The sequence below is a fragment of the Tamandua tetradactyla genome, assembly GCF_023851605.1.
Source record: "Tamandua tetradactyla isolate mTamTet1 chromosome 15 unlocalized genomic scaffold, mTamTet1.pri SUPER_15_unloc_3, whole genome shotgun sequence".
NCBI lineage: Eukaryota > Metazoa > Chordata > Mammalia > Pilosa > Myrmecophagidae > Tamandua > Tamandua tetradactyla.
In genome coordinates, this window is record NW_027518246.1 from 682,508 (window position 1) to 703,372 (window position 20,865).

General features: G+C 34.9%; 1 protein-coding gene, 1 non-coding gene and 1 pseudogene across 2 annotated transcripts; all 3 read right to left on the reverse strand.

The window, feature by feature from the left end:
• Positions 1-1,387: 1,387 nt before the first annotated feature.
• Positions 1,388-1,795, reverse strand: LOC143672788 (dihydrofolate reductase pseudogene; annotated as a pseudogene).
• Positions 1,796-10,053: 8,258 nt separating this feature from the next.
• Positions 10,054-10,659, reverse strand: LOC143672786 (olfactory receptor 6J1-like). The gene has a single exon (XM_077147287.1). The coding sequence runs from the start codon at positions 10,657-10,659 to the stop codon at positions 10,054-10,056; it is 606 nt and encodes a 201-aa protein (XP_077003402.1).
• A 5,722-nt stretch (positions 10,660-16,381) lies between these two features.
• LOC143672796 (U6 spliceosomal RNA) lies at positions 16,382-16,483 on the reverse strand. The gene has a single exon (XR_013170043.1). It is a non-coding gene; the product is annotated as a U6 spliceosomal RNA (small nuclear RNA).
• Between the last annotated feature and the right edge of the window lie 4,382 nt (positions 16,484-20,865).

Genomic DNA, 20,865 nt, shown 5'->3' on the forward strand with positions numbered 1-20,865 from the left:
ATACAGGTAGTAGAAGACTGTCTATATTTCCTCATTTTTTCCTCATATACTATTAATATTTCTTAAAAACTTTGGCTATTATATTCAATTTGCTTATTACACTTAGTAATCCTTGATATTTTTCTATTTCAGTACCTCAATCGTTTTAAATCCTGTGGAATATTACATTCTATAGATATATTGGTTAAATATTTCTTTATTGATCAACATTTGGCTGTTTCCAAACTGTTATTTAAAAAAAGTCTTTAACAAATACTTCTGATCTTTTTTTAAATTCAGGATTAATTTATAGAAATATAAGCTCTGGGTTCCAAGGATATGAACATTATGGAATTTTAATTGATATTGCTAATATACACTCTTAAAATAGCTGTGCCAATTGATAATGCTGAAAATGTTATTTTCTTGGATATCATAATAACCTAATTTTGCTAACATGATGCGTAAAAAAATGTTGTGTTTCATTTTTAATGTTGTGAAGTTTGTTTCCTAACAAACTAACTTTGGTTTCTAGCAATATACATCTCAATTCACTACATCTTTGAATTTAATTTACCTATTATGTTTGCTATTAGATTGAGCTTTCTGTAAAGAACAGCCTATTAATTTCCATCACATAATAACTCTTTTCTTCTCATTGATGATGAGACAGGATTCTTAAAGATCTCAAACTATTTATTATTTTTGTATGCTCTATGGTAGGGGCCACATTTCATTCTTTTTCCATGTGATTATCCCATTATTGCAGCACCACTTGTTGAATTTCTTTTGTGGGGGAGTGCATGGGCTTGGAATTGAGAATGGGTCCCCTGCATGGCAGGTGAGAATTCTACCACTGAAAATACCCTTGCACCCCCTCTTTTCTCTTTTTTTAATCCTGAAAAAATTAGACCACTAACTATCTCTACCTTTCCTACTGAATATAGTGGAGCTCTCAATTCACTAACTTTCTATCTGGGTGAACATATTTTTTATTTTTTTTTGCAGAAGAATGGTATAACCAGAATAATTTACAGTCTCCATTTTTATTCAACTTTCTTTTAAAAAATGAGATGTCATTCTTTAGTTTGTAATACCTTCCTGCCCTTTGGACTAATCTGGCTAGCTCCTATCTCTATGGGTCCTGGTTTCAACTCATGGTACCAGGGACTCTCCAAATTTGGAGTGTCTTGATAGATGTGCTACCCAAGGCAGGGATTGGGGACCTAATCCTGACCTTTGAGGAATAGGCATTAAAGCAGTTGTAACAAGAAATATTTTACAAATGCTAAAATCACCATGCTTAGAAACAATTATCTAAATTTAAAGTTAATAAAATATTTTTTCTAATGTAAAAATACACAATGGGGGAAGGAAACAAATTGAATTGTCAGAAAACATCTTCACATTAATCATTCTTTTCATACACTTCAAATTTGTACTTAATGCCTTTCTCCTCCTGGACATCAGAAAGAGCACCTGGGTATTCTGGGAGAAGTTTATATTTCTCTGTATCAATTTCTGGAAAAAATTCATCACTTTCAAATTCGTGCATGATCCTTGTCACAAACAGTCTAAGATGGCCTGGCTGATTCATGGCTTCCTTATAAACAGAACTGCCTTGCACTATCCAAACCAGGTCTACCTTATTTGCTAATTCTGTTTGTTCAATAAGTTTTAAGGCATTATTCAAACTTTTGGCAAGAGAATGTGCTCCTTGAGGGGATTCCTTGAGTTCTCTGCTGAGAACTAAATTAATTCTGTTCTTTAAAGTCTGATTTTTCTCAGGGATGGAGAAACAGGTCTTTCCACCCATAATCACTGTATTCTGTTTATTCTGTACTGAATAGGTTGAGGTCACTCTTTGGAAATACTTGAACTCATATCTGAGTGTGGGCCAGGGTGGGTCTCCGTTCTTGCCAATGCCAGTTTTCTGGGACACAGCGATAATGCAGTTCACCTGACAAACCTTGACCACAGCAGCAGCAGATCCTGCTGAGCTCTATTGTCTTACCTAACTCCCCACCTAGTTGGGTGTCAAAATTGTGGCAACCCTGCCCCTTCGGCCCCATTGGTGCAGAGGAGTTTCCACCCCCCCACCCCATTGCTTGGCAGGGATGCGACGTGCTAGCACCCCTGGATACCCTGGAACTGTGACCATGGGCTCACACTGCAGGTTAGGCCTGGGTCTGGCTACCGGGCGGGCCCTGTGATGCAGTTCCTGAAGCCTGCATCTGACTGCGCGGGTGTTGCCGCCCCAGCTCCTGCAAGCCAAGTGGTTTTGAGCAGATTCTTCCAGTCTATGGGAAGCCTGAAATCCAAGTCCTCCCCTATGGACCCAGCCAAGAAAGCAGACCCTGACTTGCCAGTGCCCCCATTTGTTCATTTTTTTATTAATTAAAAAAATTAACTAACAAAACATTTAGAAATTATTCCATTCTACATATACAATCAGTAATTCTTAATATCATCACATAGATGCATATTCATCATTTCTTAGTGCATTTGCATCGATTCAGAAAAAGAAATAGAAAGACAACAGAAAAGAAATAAAACAATAATAGACAGAAAAAATAAAAATAATAAAAAATAAATAAAATAAAAAAAACTATACCTCAGATGCAGCTTCATTCAGTGTTTTAACATAATTACATTACAATTAGGTATTATTGTGCTGTCCATTTCTGAGTTTTTGTATCCAGTCCTGTTCCACAGTCTGTATCCCTTCAGCTCCAATTACCCATTATCTTACCCTATTTCTATCTCCTGATGGTCTCTGTTACCAATGACATATTCCAAGATTATTTTCTAATGTCGGTTCACATCAGTGGGACCATACAGTATTTGTCCTTTAGTTTTTGGCTAGTCTTACTCAGCATGATGTTCTCTAGGTTCATCCATGTTATTACATGCTTCATAAGTTTATTCTGTCTTAAAGCTGCATAATATTCCATCGTATGTATATACAACAGTTTGTTTAGCCACTCATCTGTTGATGGATATTTTGGCTGTTTCCATTAAAATAATACACAACACTTTCTCAGATCATAAAGGAATGAAGTTGGAAATCAACAATAGGCAGAGTGCCAGAAAATTCACAAATACGTGGAGGCTCAACAACACACTCTTAAACAACCAGTGGGTTAAGGAAGAAATTACAAGAGAAATTAGTAAATATCTTGAGGTGAATGAAAATGAAAACACAACATATCAAAACCTATGGGATGCAGCAAAGGCAGTGCTAAGAGAGAAATTTATTGCCCTAAATGCCTATATCAGAAAAGAAGAAAGGGCAAAAATTCGGGAATTAACTGTTCACTTGGAAGAACTGGAGAAAGAACAGCAAACTAACCCCAAAGCAAGCAAAAGGAAAGAAATAACAAAGATCAGAGCAGAAATAAATGAAATTGAGAACATGAAAACAATAGAGAAAATCAATAAGACCAGAAGATGGTTCTATGAGAAAATCAATAAGATTGATGGACCCTTAGCAAGACTGACAAAAAGAAGAAGAGAGAGGACACAAATAAATAAGGTCAGAAATGGAAAAGGAGACATAACCACTGACCTCACAGAAATAAAGGAGGTAATAACAGGTTACTATGAACAACTTTACGCTAATAAATACAACAATGTAGATGAAATGGACAAATTCCTAGAAAGGCATGAACAACCAACTTTGACTCAAGAAGAAATAGATGACCTCAACAAACCAATCACAAGTAAAGAAATTGAATCAGTCATTCAAAAGCTTCCCAAAAAGAAAAGTCCAGGACCAGACGGCTTCACATGTGAATTCTACCAAACATTCCAGAAAGAATTAGTACCAACTCTGCTCAAACTCTTCAAAAAAATCGAAGTGGAGGGAAAGCTACCTAATTCATTCTATGAACCGAACATCACCCTCATATCAAAACCAGGCAAAGATATTACAAAAAAGAAAACTACAGACCAATCTCTCTAATGAATATAGATGCAAAAATCCTCAACAAAATTCTAGCAAATCAAATCCAACAACACATTAAAAGAATTATACATCATGACCAAGTAGGATTCATCCCAGGTATGCAAGGATGGTTCAACATAAGAAAATCAATTAATGTAATACACCATATCAACAAATCAAAGCAGAAAAATCACATGATCATCTCAATTGATGCAGAGAAGGCATTTGACAAGATTCAACATCCTTTCCTGTTGAAAACACTTCAAAGGATAGGAATACAAGGGAACTTCCTTAAAATGATAGAGGGAATATGTGAAAAACCCACAGCTAATATCATCCTCAATGGGGAAAAATTGAAAACTTTCCCCCCAAGATCAGGAACAAGAGAAGGATGTCCACTATCACCACTATTATTCAACATCATGTTAGAGGTTCTAGCCAGAGCAATTAGACAAGAAAAAGAAATACAAGGCATCAAAATTGGAAAGGAAGAAGTAAAAGTATCACTGTTTGCAGACGATATGGTACTATATGTCGAAAACCTGGAAAAATCCACAACAAAACTACTAGAGCTAATAAATTAGTACAGCAAAGTAGCAGGTTACAAGATCAACATTCAAAAATCTGTAGTGTTTCTATACACTAGCAATGAACAAGCTGAGGGGGAAATCAAGAAATGAATCCTATTTACAATTGCAACTAAAAGAATAAAATACCTAGGAATAAATTTAACTAAGAGACAAAAGACCTATACAAAGAAAACTACAAAAAACTGTTAAAAGATATCACAGAGGACCTAAATAGATGGAAGGGCATACTGTGTTCATGGTTTGGAAGACTAAATATAGTTAAGATGTCAATTCTACCTAAATTGATTTACAGATTCAACGCAATACCAATCAAAATCCCAACAACTTATTTTTCAGAAATAGAAAAACCAATAAGCAAATTTATCTGGAAGGGCAGGGTGCCCCGAATTGCTAAAAGTATCTTGAGGAAATAAACGAAGTTAGAGGTCTCACACTGTCTGATTTTAAGACATATTATGAAGCCACAGTGGTCAAAACAGCATGGTATTGGCATAAAGATAGATATATTGACCAATGGAATCGAATAGAGTGCTCAGATATTGACCCTCTCATCTATGGACATTTGATCTTTGATAAGGCAGTCAAGCCAACTCACCTGGGACAGAACAGTCTCTTCAATAAATGGTGCCTAGAGAACTGGATATCCATATGCAAAAGAATGAAAGAAGACCCGTATCTCACACCCTATAAAAAAGTTAACTCAAAATGGATCAAAGATCTAAACATTAGATTTAAGACCATAAAACAGTTAGAGGAAAATGTTGGGAGATATCTTATGGAACTTACAATTGGAGGTGGTTTTATGGACCTTAAACCTAAAGCAAGAGCACTGAAGAAAGAAAGAAAGAAATGGGAGCTCCTCAAAATTAAACACTTTTGTGCATCAAAGAACTTCATCAAGAAAGTAGAAGACAGCCTACACAATGGGAGACAATATTTGGAAACGACATATCAGATAAAGGTCTAGTATCCAGAATTTATAAAGAGATTGTTCAACTCAACAACAAAAAGACAGCTAACCCAATTACAAAATGGGAAAAAGACTTGAACAGACACCTCTCAGAAGAGGAAATACAAATGGCCAAAAGGCACATGAAGAGATGCTCAATGTCCCTGGCCATTAGAGAAATACAAATCAAAACTACAATGAGATATCATCTCACACCCACCAGAATGGCCATTATCAACAAAACAGAAAATGACAAGTGCTAGAGAGGATATGGAGAAAGAGGCACACTTATCCACTGTTGGTGGGAATGTCAAATGGTGCAACCACTTTGGAAGGCAGTTTGGCAGTTCCTCAAAAACTGAATATAGAATTGCCATACGACCCAGCAATACCTGGGTAGCTAGGTATCTACTCAAAGGACTTAAGGGCAAAGACACAAACGGACATTAGCACACCAATGTTTATAGCAGCATTATTTACAATTGCAAGATGGAAACAGCCAAAATGTCCATCAACAGACGAGTGGCTAAACAAACTGTGGTATATACATAGGATGAAATATTATTCAGCTTTAAGACAGAATAAACTTATGAAGCGTGTAATAACATGGATGAACCTAGAGAACATTATGCTGAGTAAGACTAGCCAAAAACTAAAGGACGAATACTGTATGGTCCCACTGATGTGAACCGACTTTAGAGAATAATCTTGGAATATGTCATTGGTAACAGAGACCATCAGGAGTTAGAAACAGGGTAAGATAATGGGTAATTGGAGCTGAAGGGATACAGACTGTGAAACAGGACTGGATACAAAAACTCAGAAATGGACAGCACAATACTACCTAATTGTAATGTAATTATGTTAAAACACTGAATGAAGCTGCATCTGAGCTATAGTCTTTTTGTTTGTTTGTTTGTTTTTTATATATTTTTTACTTTTTATTTTTATTTTTTCTCTCTATTATCATTTTATTTCTTTTTCTGTTGTCTTGCTATTTCTTTTCTAAATCGATGCAAATGTACTAAGAAATGATGATCATACATCTATGTGATGATATTAAGAATTACTGATTGTATATGTAGAATGGAATGATTTCTAAATGTTGTGTTAGTTAATTTTTTTTAATTAATAAAAAAAGGTGAGTGCAGTTTACAGGATTTTCCATCTTCTTAACCTGTCTTCTCCATCTTACAGGAGTTTGCTTGTTACCTCCATTTCCCATCAGGGATACTTCTGTCCTCAAGGTGCTTGAAGCTGGCAAGGCTTCCCTGAGATTGTCTGCCTTTATAGCTTATTATACTCCTTCTTTCATGTCAGTCTCCCTTTGCCAAGAGGCCAGAATCTTTTAAGAGGGGCATTTTGGAGAGGACTTTCTTGAGTTAGACTTTTCCAGTGTAAACAAGACCAAGAACACAAATGGGAACACAAAATGGCTCCAAAGTGCCCCAGGGAGTGGGCTTTTTCATTGCTCCCTAAACTTGAGTTCTTGGCCTACCCAGAAAATATAACTCTTCATATAACTGCATCCCACAGCCCTGAGAAAGAATAACCTTTTTAATTTTCTTTGTTACTATCTTTGTTCTGTATATGTTGAAATATTTGTCTCTCTCAGAGTTGGGACATCACTAATCAGAAGTTTCTAATCAAAACCCATAATCAAAGATCCATTGTACCCAGCTCTGGTCTTGGGCAAAAGAATTTTTACACTTCTGTCTTTTGCCAGTGAGTTACCCTGGGCAGTACCCCATGAGGACATTTAGTTAGATTATCTGATAAGCACTGAGAAGATAATTTACTTTTCTTTACCATAATTTGTCAGCCTTTTCATCCCATGCATCCCTGCATTTTATCCAACGTCCTTCTGGTCTCTGGAGTTTTGAAATAGTAGTTTCAAACTGTTCCTGCCTTTTTAAGAGATGTTCTGTTGGAAAGTCTGAACTGGAGCTCCCTACTTCATGTTTCCAAAATCTTATTCAATGTGAGAGTGTGTTTTAATGCATTCCCTTTCAGCACAGGAATTTGAGCATCTAATGTGCTATAGACAAAGACAAAAGGGAATGAGACAAGGCAATTTTAATATCCAGCAAAAATTTATGAATCTTACATTCTCAGTTACAAATAAATCTTGTAAGTGCATGCATCATCATAATTAGAACACTGCAAAGTGATAAATAGTACAAAATAAAAAGATAAGAATAAAATAATCACCAAAAAATCAATTGTAATGAAATAATCAAATAAATTCTCTCTGAAATAGAAATATTTGAGTGGACACAGAGAAAATAAGAATGCAAATGTTAAAGTGAAATTTTTTTCAAGCAGAGTGTGAGCACTTTCAATGAGCCTAAATAAGAAATAATCTCATTATTCTAGGAATGTAACAGCGAAAGAAAGGAAAATAAGGAGAAGTGAAGCAAAGAAGAAAGAGGCAAGTCTATGAAGACTACAGTGTGTATGAGTTACATGTGCTCTTAAATGTTGTATCAACTTCATGTTTTGTTCTTCTTAATGTGAAATCATTGGAGGAACTTTAGGAAAAGAATGAATTACATTTTCATACAGGAAAACAATACCACATAATAAAAATAAGCTGTAAAACCTTCTCTCCTTGCAGTTTGTGAAAACTCACTCTGTTGGCATGAATTTTTACAATGAAATGAAGTTCCATTTTATTATTACTTAGTAAATTCTCAATCTTGCATACATTCCCTTAGGCAGAGTTCTAAGTTATCCTTTGTCAGCTTGTCAGGTGGATCGAATGTATGAGTTTTACCTCTAAAAGCTGTCCCTTTTTCTTCTCACCACCCATTATCTCTTTTTTTTGTCTTTCATGCCCAAATGCAAATGGAAACCTAAAATTCAACCCTGTAATTGCGGGCTGATATCATGTTAGACAGATGATCTCTTAGGCCTTAAATATACCTTAGTGCAATCATTGAATTTCATGTGATGAAAATGAAGACAGACTTCTACAGTATATTTTTACAGTCCTAATTCTGGATTAGTAGAATTCTAAGTAGATAATCGTCTTCTGCCACCTATTCTTTATTTCCCTTTCCCTCTTGGAGCACTTTATTTTCCATCTTATTAAGGTATAACCCTTTTCATTCTTCCAGGATTCAAATCCTTGTTTTGTTTTCATTGTTTGTTTGTTTAGTTTTTATTTATTTATATATTTGGTATCACAGTTTTTCAGTGATTTTTTAAATAAAATTACTAAGTGGTTGATGTTATCCAGTGAATCTCCTTGTTTAGACTTAGTCCTCATTGCCTTCATTATACACCACCAACTCAACTTCCCTTTAGTAATCAACATCAATCTCCCTGGCTGGTAAAATCTCATTCTCTATACATGGATGAATATGTATAATATTGACAGATGCTCTCCCACATTAATCTCTATTCATCTTGGATCTTAGTTTTTCTCAAATGCACAGAGACACCTGCCATGACATGAAAGTCCTGGCTACATTTGATTCATCATGGGAAAGGAAAACAGCTGAATTAAACCAATCAAATAACATCCCTGGGATATTTAGTGCTTGGACTGACATAATGTTTCTTCATTAATAATTCTGAATATGAAACTCATGGACTGACTTTGTGTTATCAACCAGTGAGCAAGGTAAATGTGCTGGGAATCTGAAAAACTTCTGAGACAAGGAAAAAACTGAATGAAAAGATGACAAAATGCCAGGTAGCAGTTGTTTCCCTTTTGTATTCTTATACACTAATAAGGAAGAAGCCTTTTATAAGAAAGTCAATGTCTTCTTGATATAGAAATTGTATTTTGAGGGAATAGTAAAAGCAAAACAATTATTTTAAAGTACAATAGAAATTCACAAGGGCAAGGGTACAGGGTTGGATTATCAATAACTGATTTGGTTATTTCTTACACCTCTAATGTGGTGAAATTTATAATACAAGTAAATGTAAAATTAATTGAAGAATCAAATCTTCTTTAACAAATGGAAGGAACTAAGTGCTTCATGAGAAAGAAAATTAACTGATATAAAAGGGAACTGAAATACTAAAGACAATACATGAATATGTGATAAATGTAGCCAATACATTTAGATAATGTAGTTAATTAAAAAGGCAGTGACCTCAATGATAGTCAATGGTAAGTTACTATTGGACTTCAAGTACCATAGAATATATCCTGTGATTATGTTTTATCATAGGTGTGTGTGTGAGCATGTGTCCTTATTACCAACCAGACTGCTGTATTGTTTCTTCTTTCCAAATTTGGTATATACAAACTCAACCAAGTAATACATACACCTATATTACTCTACTACTACTTTGTCCCTCTTTAACCAATAGCACTGTTATGAAAACATATACTAAATTCTGTATTTACCACCAGAAGTGTCAGTACTACCACCAGAACATTATAATATTTGAATACTTATTTAACTATGTTAAAGTGTCAGATGTAAATGAATTCAGTCTAACTATATTTTTTATGATTAGAAATGATATGAAGATATACTGCAGCATTCCACCATTTATAGTGCAAGTCCTGAATTGATTCTCAGTAATACCGAGAATCCTCGTGGTTGGGATGACTCATCAATAGCTAATTACTTAGACCTCATCCTCTTAAGGAACTCCTGGCCCTTGGACAAAGTATCCTTCAGTGCACCTTTCATGGTTTCATTCCTTAGACTGAAGATGAAGGGATTCAAGAGAGGTGTGATGACACTGGAGAGGATAAAGAGGATCTTGTTGAGATGCAGGCTGCTCTTCTGGGAGGGATGGACATAGACAAAGATGGAGATCCCATAGCCCATGGAGACCACAGTAAAGTGAGAGGCACAGGTGGCAAAGGCTTTGCGTTGACCTTGACCTGAGGGTATCTTCAGAATGGTGGAAATGATGTAAGCATAGGAGACTACTGTGAGTGAGAAGGAGCTGAGGAGTAGGACAAGGGAGCTGATGAAATCCAACAACTCAATGGCACGTATATCAGCACAGGCCAAGTGGAGGAGTGGGGCACTGTCACAGAAAAAATGATCAATCTCATTGGGGCCACAGTATGGCAGTCCTGCTTTAAGAATGGTAGATGGTAGGATGAGGAGGAAGCTGCCTACCCAGGAGAGGATGGCAAAATGGACACAGAGTGTGCTGGTCATAATTGTAGGATACTGAAGGGGGCTGCAGATGGCCACATAATGGTCATAGGACATGACAGCAAAAAGGATAAACTCAGTGCATCCAGACAGGAAGTAGAAATAGGATTGGATGAAGCATTCACTAAATGAGATTCTATTCCTTTCTGACAGGAAGCCTGCCAGCATCTTGGGAACAGCACAGGGTGGTGGTTAATATTTCACTGAAAGAGAGATTGCTGAGGAAGAAATACATGGGTGAGTGAAGCCTGTAATCCACAAGGATCAGGGTAATGATGAGGGTGTTTCCAAGTACTGTCACCAAATAAGCCAATAAAAAGATTAAAAACAAGAGACTCTCTAGTCCTTGAGAGGTAGGTATACCAATTAGAATGATATCTTGCACCATAGTCCAATTCTCTCTCTCCATGCTAGGTGGGAAATCTATTCTCTTAGGAGAACCAAAAAAAAAGGAAATAAGTTAGATATATTATTCAGTAAAACAAGATTTTCAAAGATAAATGAAATTGGACAATCTTATTCATTCTATTTCTACCAAGAATAAATTATATGACTGAAAATATGGCTCTGTTTAATTTTTCTTATAACTTTCCACATAAGAATATATGAACTTCTGTGTTCTCAATTATAATGATATATAAAAATCAATTGCCTTTACACAGTTATTTTTAACCCCAACATTCTTATTTTTACCAAAAATGTAAAAAGACTGTAAGTAAAATTTCCTTATATATATATATAATATATATAATTATTGGTGAAAACGCATTGTAAGCAATTAATATATTTTGTTTTATGAGTTATTATTGAATTTCATAGGTGATTTTTTCTTTTAATTAAACTGGCATGCATCAATATTTAATATATTATCCAATTAACACAAAGCCTTGATTAAATCTTCAAGGCACAGACTAATTGGCTTATACAACTTTACCTCTATTTTTTGTCTATTTAGAGTAGAGAGTACACTGAAAAAAATTCCCCTTGCTGGAATGTAGAAATCACAATTAATTTACATTTCATCCTTTAGATACTAAAACAGTCATCCCTGCAGGATTTAAATTTTTACTAATATTTTTGTTAATGTTTATTGTAGTCAATGTAGATTAATCTATTGAATAGAACTTTTAAATGATAAAATAATAAGTAGCTAAGGGGAATAGTTATGCAATGGATTAAACTTTTAAAAGTCTTATTATTTAGAGAATGAATTCTAGAACAACCCAATAGCATTTTGTTTATTATTTCACCATGTGTTCATAAATCTGTGTGGTTGCAGTAGATATCAATTTCTTGCCTTAGCTACAATGTATATTATGATACTTCTCTACTTATGATATATATTAGTGCCAGAGTTGGACTCACTTTATAAATTGGCAGAGTACACAGAGAAAACTCTGAATGTGGAAGTGATGTGAATAGATTTGTCATATTAAATGAAGAATTTAAGAATAGGATGTGATTTAAGAGGGCAGGAAAACCTCAAAGTAGATCCCCAAGCCAAAGGAAAGACAGGAAAATCAATTAGCAATTTAAAAAAAAAGAAAAAGCAAGTAATGAATCACCCACTAAAACTAGTATATCAGTTATATTTGTAAAAAATAGTATAACATTCAGAATGAAATAAACATAAAATTTTACTGTATGCACTTTGTTTGAAACATATATAAATATAATGGATCAAAAAATTTAAAAAAGAATTGATATATATATGTTAAAATATAGGGAGTAATATATAATAATGAAAAAATAATCTGGCATACTCTGTTTTTAATGATCAAAATATCAGAAAGTGAAAAATATTAGGAAAGACATGGATATTATAAATAGCTGAAGCATTTGTAATAAAATTATGGAAATACATGGAATGTGAAAAGTGAGCTTGTTAAGTGAATCAACAGAACATTAGATTCTATTCCTGGATTTTAAATCCTTATCTCAAAAACACTTCAGAATTCATACAAAATCCATTTGTATATTTTGTAATTCTAATCAAGTACCAGTATGATCTCTATTTTTTGCAATAGATCAAAGTAAATTAAATGAAATTCTGTACAATAACAATTATGACTTTAAAATCTACCAGCATTGGTTATATACTATTCAACTACAGCAACTTGGGACAACAATCCAAAAATTCATGGACATTTTTAACTGTTCATTTTAATTGAGGTGAAAATTGTAAGAAAGAAAATTTCAACTTACAGAATATGAGGTTCTAGTAGAGCCTACCCTGCCTAAGAAGCTGCATTAGGTGACTGACCATGGAGGTAGGATAAGTACATGTAAAATGGAAAGAAGAGACTAGGCTCTCAAATATGGTTATACTCTCAAATGATGTTATAATTAGAGTACTGCATGGTATTATGCAAGGGTTCAGCATAAGGGATGAAGGGAGAAAGAAAGAGAGGGAGAGAGAGATTTTTCAGGGAATATGCAAAAAATAAAAACTGTAGTCCATTGAATGATGGTTAAGGAAAGTGATGAGAAAACTCTGACTACTACAGAAACCAAACCATGTGTTGGTGTTTTCAAGCAAATTTGGTGAGATTCTATGTGTTATTAAATTGTAAATATAAATTCCTTAAGGCTTATTTAAATAGAATGTTTAAACAAAATCTACCTGAGTGGACAAGATTGCACAACTTTCCCCAACATCTATGCTTCAAATAATTCTCAGACATTTGGTATGGGTCAAGGCCATATTTTCTTCAGGAGTAACATCTAGATGCAATTTAGTAAATATTCCCTGTAGACCTCTAGTCTCCTTTTCTAGGACATTTGACTTTTTCCTTAACAATCCCAACCCTTGCTTTACAAGATGTCTCCTTTGTCTGGTGTAATTTCCTACACTGAGGAAAAAGGAAGAAAATATCATGACTTTGATCCATTTTTCTTTCCTGTGGAATCAGGCTTCAGAACTGAGAAGATGGGGTTTGCATAGTAACTGCAGAGCCATATCCCTTCTGAGGTTGGGGTACAGTCAAACTAACACAAGTAAATTACAGCACAAACCTTGAAGAAGGTTTCACTGAGAAAAACAAGACTTTTAAATCAGCCCAGGACCCCTCAGGGGAAACTTTTACTAATGGAATAAAAGCAAACTTGTTTCTACTCATTCTGCACATTTTGCTTTGTAAACTCATTAATATAACTATTTCATAGAGATGCCAATACATGTAAAAAACTTTATCTTCCCAGGAGAATTTTTAAAAGCACTGGGCCAAGGAGTTTCAAATAATGTGAACATTTTTTCTGAACTGTTTATAGAGCCACAGGAGATAAACATGTATATTATATATTAATATATGCATGTTTGTATGTATGTATGCATATGTCTAATCTACAATTATGTTACCTCAGAACTTCAGCTAGCTGTGTTTCAGAGATAGGGAAACTATTGCCCATTTATAGAGGGTGACTAGAATGAATGTACAAAACTATTTCAAAAACTGAAGTACCTCAATGTAAAATTAGGAAAAAATAAATAATTAAGTATGAGAAATCAGCAGAAATATATAAATTAAAACTTTGAGGAAAAATTACTCAGAGCTGTAATATTTTAAGTTCTATGGTAATTACCATTAAATTTTTTATGATACACATATAACTTGCTAATAATCATTATATGTATTTGTATTCCCTGCTTTACCCTTGATATCATATCAATTTTCTATATGACTAACCATTTCATTGCAATTTTTTCATTCTTCTACTAACAAGCACTGATGATGATGATGGAAATATTCTTACCCTGCAGGTTCTGTGTGATTTTATGTAAATCAAGAAATAAAGAGTGTCACCTAAGATAATACAAGACATCACTAGTAGATGTATTGCCTAAGAAAAATATGACCAGTTGATAAGTATCTTGAATAAACTGGCACTTCATTAGGATGTGAAAGATGGTAGCATTTGAACATGTGAATATGGTAGGAGAGAAATGTGCTTGATGGAGAAAGAAATAATTATAATTAGAAGGCAGCAGTAGTGAAAACATTTAGAATAAGAAATCCCCAAAATGTGGAATTAAGACAAAAGTTAGTAGAAACTAATTCTTTAGTGCTCTTTCATAGCAATGATATGTGTAAAGCAAAATCGTAATGAAAACCTTTAGAATAAGAAATACCCAGAGGGCAGGCCACGATGGCTCAGCATGCAGAGTTCTCCCCTGCCATGCGGGAGACCCAGTTTCAATTCCTGGTGCCTGCCCATGCAAAAAAAAAAAAAAAAAAAAAAAAAACCTCAGAAATGTAGAATAAAGACAAAAGTTAGTAGGAACTAATTCTTTAATGCTCTTTCATAACAATGATATGTGTGAAGCAAAATCAATACTGTGCATAAATAAATTACCTCTGTGTTCAATTAAAATCAGCAAAATGATAATTTTGTATTACTATTCTATTCATAGAATTATAAAATATTCTATACTTTAAAATAAAGACAACATTTATTGAAATTTGTTATACATGTGGCCCAATTTGACATAGACCCCTGATTTATTCTCAAGTTATTCCCCTTTCTATACAAGCCTTATTACTCATGAAGAAGACTCTAATATTGTAAGTTAGTCTTATTTCTAATAGGATGTTTCCAAATATAACAGTGACGGCAATTTTTGCCATGTTTCCTGATAGTAGCAGATTTGAGGAGATCCAATTCTCATAAAAAATTCCCCAATATTTTCCACAGTGTATATTTTTATCAGACATCCCCAATAATATTAACCAGAGTCACCACTCATCATAAAGTATTCACCAGTAATATACAGTGCCTCCATTTCACATGAGAAGTGTCCTCCTTCCTTATCTGAATTATCCCATATTATTTGTGTCCCCATTCCTTATTTCCCAATATAATGCTAGGGTCTTCATATCCCCCTGGAGGTTCTAAATATTTAAGCAGTGTACCCATTCCTCATCAGAATCTCCACAATAGTATACTGGTACCTTTATTCCTCATCAGAAATTTCCCAGTATTATAGTATTTCTTCCAATTCCATTGCAATTTCATTAATAAAATGCCACTTCTCCCATTCATCTTCAGAATTTTCCCAATCTTATACCAGTGCCCCTTTACTTATCCACAATTACCTCTTCTTGTGCTATTGTGTTCATTCATCACCTATACTTTCAAGTATAACTTTATTGCTTCAATTCATCATTAGAATTTTCATAATGTGATAGTGCATTATAGAAGTTTTTATTTATTATGCAATTCATCCAGTTTCTGATAGGAAACTTATCATTTTTAAACATAAGCCATCAATATCTGTAATATATTTTCCAATATTTCACCACTGACCCCATTACAAATCCAAATTTCTCATTCCTCTTAGACATTTGCTAATATTATTCCAGGAATCTTCCTCATCAGAATCTTTCCCATAGTATTCTATTGTCTGCATTATTCTTCAGAAGATTGTAAAAATTATACTGCTGCTCCCATTCCTTATCAGATTTTCTCCATATGATACCAGTACCCCTAGTCTGTATCAAAATTCTCTTATTTTATGCACCCACAATCATAATCAGAGTTCTACAAATATCACACCATTCCATTACTTACCAGAAGTTTTATCATATAGTACCGTTGCCCAGACATTCATCATTGGGCATTTAATAATATATGGAAGAATATGTATGATTTTTCATCCCCACTACATTGCCCAGTTCCCTTATTCATCTTCAGAAGTTTTCCATTATGAAATTAACTCCACTATATCATAAGAATTTTCTCGTCATGTGCCGGTGCCCCTATTTCTTTTCTTCTTCTTTTTTTAAATATGGAACGCTTCACGAATTTCGTGCCATCCTTGCACAGGAGCCATGCTAACCTCTGTATCGTTCCAATTTTGTATATGTGCTGCCGAAGCGAGCACTCAGTGACCCTATGAACTCCCCTCTTTTCTCACCAGAAGTTTCTCTGTTTGTTTTAACAGTTCCTTCCACATTCTTTTTCAAAGTGTGTCCAATTTATTACACCATTTCCTGTTTATTGATAGGAGTTTACTCACGTGATATCAGAGTTCCTATTCCATTTCAAAAGTTTTCCAATATTAGACTAGTGCACCCATTCACCAGTGTGTCTACTCATATAATACAAGTGACTACATTCTCTTTGAAAAATTTCCCAAATGGCATCAGAGGCCACACTCCTAAAAGATTTCTGTTATAAAAGGAAATCTTTTTGTATCAGTATTTCCCCAATATTGCACCGGGTTCATCATTGATCATCAGAATTTTTCTCATTGTATAATTGCCACATTTTCATCCAATGCTTTTCAATGTTATTCCAATGTCTCATTTTTATTAAGTTTTTCCTTATGATTACAGTGACCCTATTTCTTTTGAGAAGATTCCCAATAATAGTGCAACCATTCATTTCAGATATTCTGCCATATTATACCAATGTCTGATTTACTCATATGAAGCTTCCTAATATTATTTCAGTGACCTAATATCTCTAGTAGTTTCCCGTTATTATATCAGAATCCCAATTCCTTATTGGAATATATTTCCCCAGTATTATACCAATATCCTCATTCTTTATGAGAAATCTCAGAAGTTTCTTCTTATGATACTAGTATCCCAGTTCTTCAGATTTCCCATATTATACAAGTGAATGGATTCCTCATGGAAATTTTGTTTCATCCCCACTACATGCCTATATCCAATTCTCTTTCAAAAATCTCCCAATATTATACATAGTCTATGTTTCTCATTGTATTTGTAGTCCAAATTTCCAAATATTAAAATGTGCCCACCATCTCCGTGGAAACTTTTCTATTATTATAACAGTATCTTCCAGCCTTCTCAATATGCTTCCCAAAATCATACATATTCTTCCATATATTATTAAATGCCCAATATTAAGTCAATGCTGCAGTTTCTTTTGTGAAAATACCCAATATTATATCAGAACCCTAAATCCTCATAATCAATTTTCCAGTATTATATTGATGTCTTCAGTTTTCTTCAGGAGTTCTTCAAGTGTTACTAGTACCCCATTCCTCATTAGTAGCTTCTCCATTAAATACCAGTGTCACATTTCTTTTCAGAAGACCCAATCTCATATGACTGCCACAAATCCTCACCATAATATTTCCATGTTACATAATATCACCAGTTGTTCCTATGAGGTTTCACTACCACCATTGCTTATTCAAAAATTTGCTATATTATTCCAATGTTCACATTTATCATCAGAAATTTCCCAATATTATATCTGTACTTTCATTTGTCTTTGCAAATTTCCCAACATTATTTCATTTCTCTAAATCCTTCATCAGTAATTTACAAATATTACATTGATATACTGACTGAATTGTCATCAGAAATATCTAACTGCTGTCTACGTATACTTTCTTTGCAGAAAGGTTCTCAGCTTCATACTGGCAAGCATATTATTAATTGGGAGTTTCCCAATATTGTACAAGTATAACTTCCTCATGAGATTGTTCCCAATATTATACCTGAGTCTCCATTCATCATTGTAAAGTTTCTGGTAACATCTTTCCTCTTTAGAATTGTCTCAAGGCTAGTTTTATTATCTTTCACTTAACAAAAAAATTCTCCTAATATAACTGCACCACAAAAATTCAATGAAATTTTCCAACGTATTTTATACATTCAATGCTCTTCAACAATTTTCCAGTATCATACAATTATCCCCATTCTACATTGTCTCTTTCTATTATACTGATGATTCCATTGCACTTCAGAATTTCCTCCAATTATATTAGTGTCCCCATTTTTCATCAGAAATAGTCCCATATTATGCCAGAGCTCACATTCATCATTGGAAATATCTTAGATAAGACAATAAATTATGTGGCCATGAGCATGTAAGTCATTAAATGGTGTTGAGGCAACTGGTGGGTCAAATATATTTGTGTATTTCCAATGCTCTAAATAGTCTGCATGAATTTAATATTTTTGCATAACTGAGAAGCTATATACTTAACTAGGGTTGTGCTTTTCTGCTTACATGTTTATCTATTAATGTACTCTGCCTTATACTTGTATAGTGTTACCATGGGTAGCTTTCTAAAGCATCAGACATTATTTTAAACTAGCAAATAAATTAAACTTCGCAAGCAACATATACATTTACCAAATTTCATACCATTATTAACACTTATTCTCTATGGAATTTTGTTCATTTAAAGTTTGTGTTCCAGTAATGAATCCCTAGAAATTTCCAAGTTTGCAGATTAGCAATAGATTCTTTCAATTACCCATATCCATGTGACTTCAGTCATATTTTTACTTTTATTTATTTATATTGTGAAAAATATTATGTACACAAAAAAGCAATAAATATGAAAGCATACCACAATTAATTATAGAATGGAGTTCAGAATTTGATGTGGATTACAGTTCCACAATTTTAAGTTTTTCCTTCTAGCTTTTCCAAGACACTGAAGACTAAAAGGAATATTGATGTAATGATTCAGCTGTCATACTTATCTTATCTTCTCTGTTATAGCTCCATCTTCTCCTTTGACATTTCTCCCAACATTAAGGGTATTTTGGCTATGCCCATTATAACTTTTTCATATTGAAAGCACTGTTGATAATCTGGGATGGGAGATGGAACTATTTGATGTTCTGGAGAGGCTGGCTTCTCTGGGTTTCAGGACTCATCTGGCCTAGGAACCAATTTGGAGGTTGCAGGTTTCTGAAAAGTAATCATAGTGAATGAAAACTTTCTAGAAGCTCAGATAAAGCCCTAAGTGCTCTTTAATATTGGCAGGAATGGTTTTGGTTGAAATTTGACACATGATGAGAAATAGCAATATCTAGCTGAAGCTTGCATAAGGGTAGCCTCCAGTGGTCTCATGATCTATTTGAATTCTCTAAGCCACTGATACCTTATTTATTTTTGTTAATCCCACAGTGCCAGGGCAAGGTTCAGCCCTGGGAGTCATATCTCACATTGCCAGGGAGACTTTCCTTCCTATATGCATGCAAATTTTTTTTTAAATGATGATCTTAGGTTCACTTAGAAACATTCTGCATTTTGTAAAGAAAATCAATAAGCAGCAACTACCAGGCATATGTACATAAAACACAAAAAACAATCATGCAAACACACATGTTGTTACATTTCAACAATAATACAGCTAAAGAATTGAAATTGATGCTGCAGGTGGCACAACTGTATACTCATGTTTTTAGTTTATTATAGTGAACTGAAACACTCAAGATCAGCAAAAAGAAAAGGTGTGTTGGGTAAAGTTCAGAAGAAAGGAGGTGAAAGATGTCAGTTGTTCTCTCCCAATGTAGTTGCATGGATGGGTGTAATTCATTCAGCAACAATGTATAACATCAACATGTCAGAGTAGGACTATCAGTGAACCTCACTGAAATTTTGCCATCCAGTAATTTTATTGGTGATTAGTCACATAGGCATGCAACACAGATGTGATTGACCTCAGCTATTCAGACTCCAGTTACCCCATCCCTGAGGTCAAACTGATACTGCATGGTCCAAAGCCCCATGCATTCAAAAACAGTTATTCACAAAGATCACTTTCTTACTATAAACTATCTGGAGTGATGTGGCATATTTCTCAGGGACTGGAGCCTAGCCATGTTTAAAATTTTTTAATCCTTCTCTCCCTCTCTACATTCACTCTCTGCCCTCCGTACCTGTAACCCCCCTCTCTGTTCCCCCCTTCCCCCTCTTGTTGTAAGCCGCCCATTTCCGTAACTCACCACTAAACCGCAAGCCTTCCTGTTATTCTCTTCACTCCTCTATACCTAACCTAAGCCCTCAGCCTAGCAACTGCCTCCCGCCTTGTGTGATTGGCTGTCCCTTCCTGACGTGTGCGCCCAAGACTCCACCCCTCCCCGAGAGTACTTAAGCCCCACGCTTACCCCGTTCTGGGTCGTCCGAGCCCCGGGGTCTTTGGACCCCAGACGTCTCACTCCTCGGGTTCCCGGGTGGCCCATCCCGGAGTGTAACAATAAAAGCTTAAAACCCGCATCTGGCCTGAGTGACGACTTCTCGCGACCGCCGGCTGGGGAAAGCGCCGGCTCCAGCTTACCCAGGTTAATTCCTGCGAGCTCGCCCCAAACCCACCCAGTGTACCAGTCGTGCGGCCCGGCTGAAGCTATCAGCGGCAAGTGGCGCCCGAACAGGGACCCTCTACACTTCCGTCACTGACTGGACACTGGAGATCCTAGGACCTCTCTTCTGAACCAAGGTAAGCCTACTAGACTCTCCTGCTAAATAAACGCAGTCCTAGGTTCTACA

Excerpts from the sequence above, each read along its gene's own strand:
- LOC143672786 (XM_077147287.1), bottom strand. The coding sequence starts at position 10,659 with ATGTCCTATGACCATTATGTGGCCATCTGCAGCCCCCTTCAGTATCCT.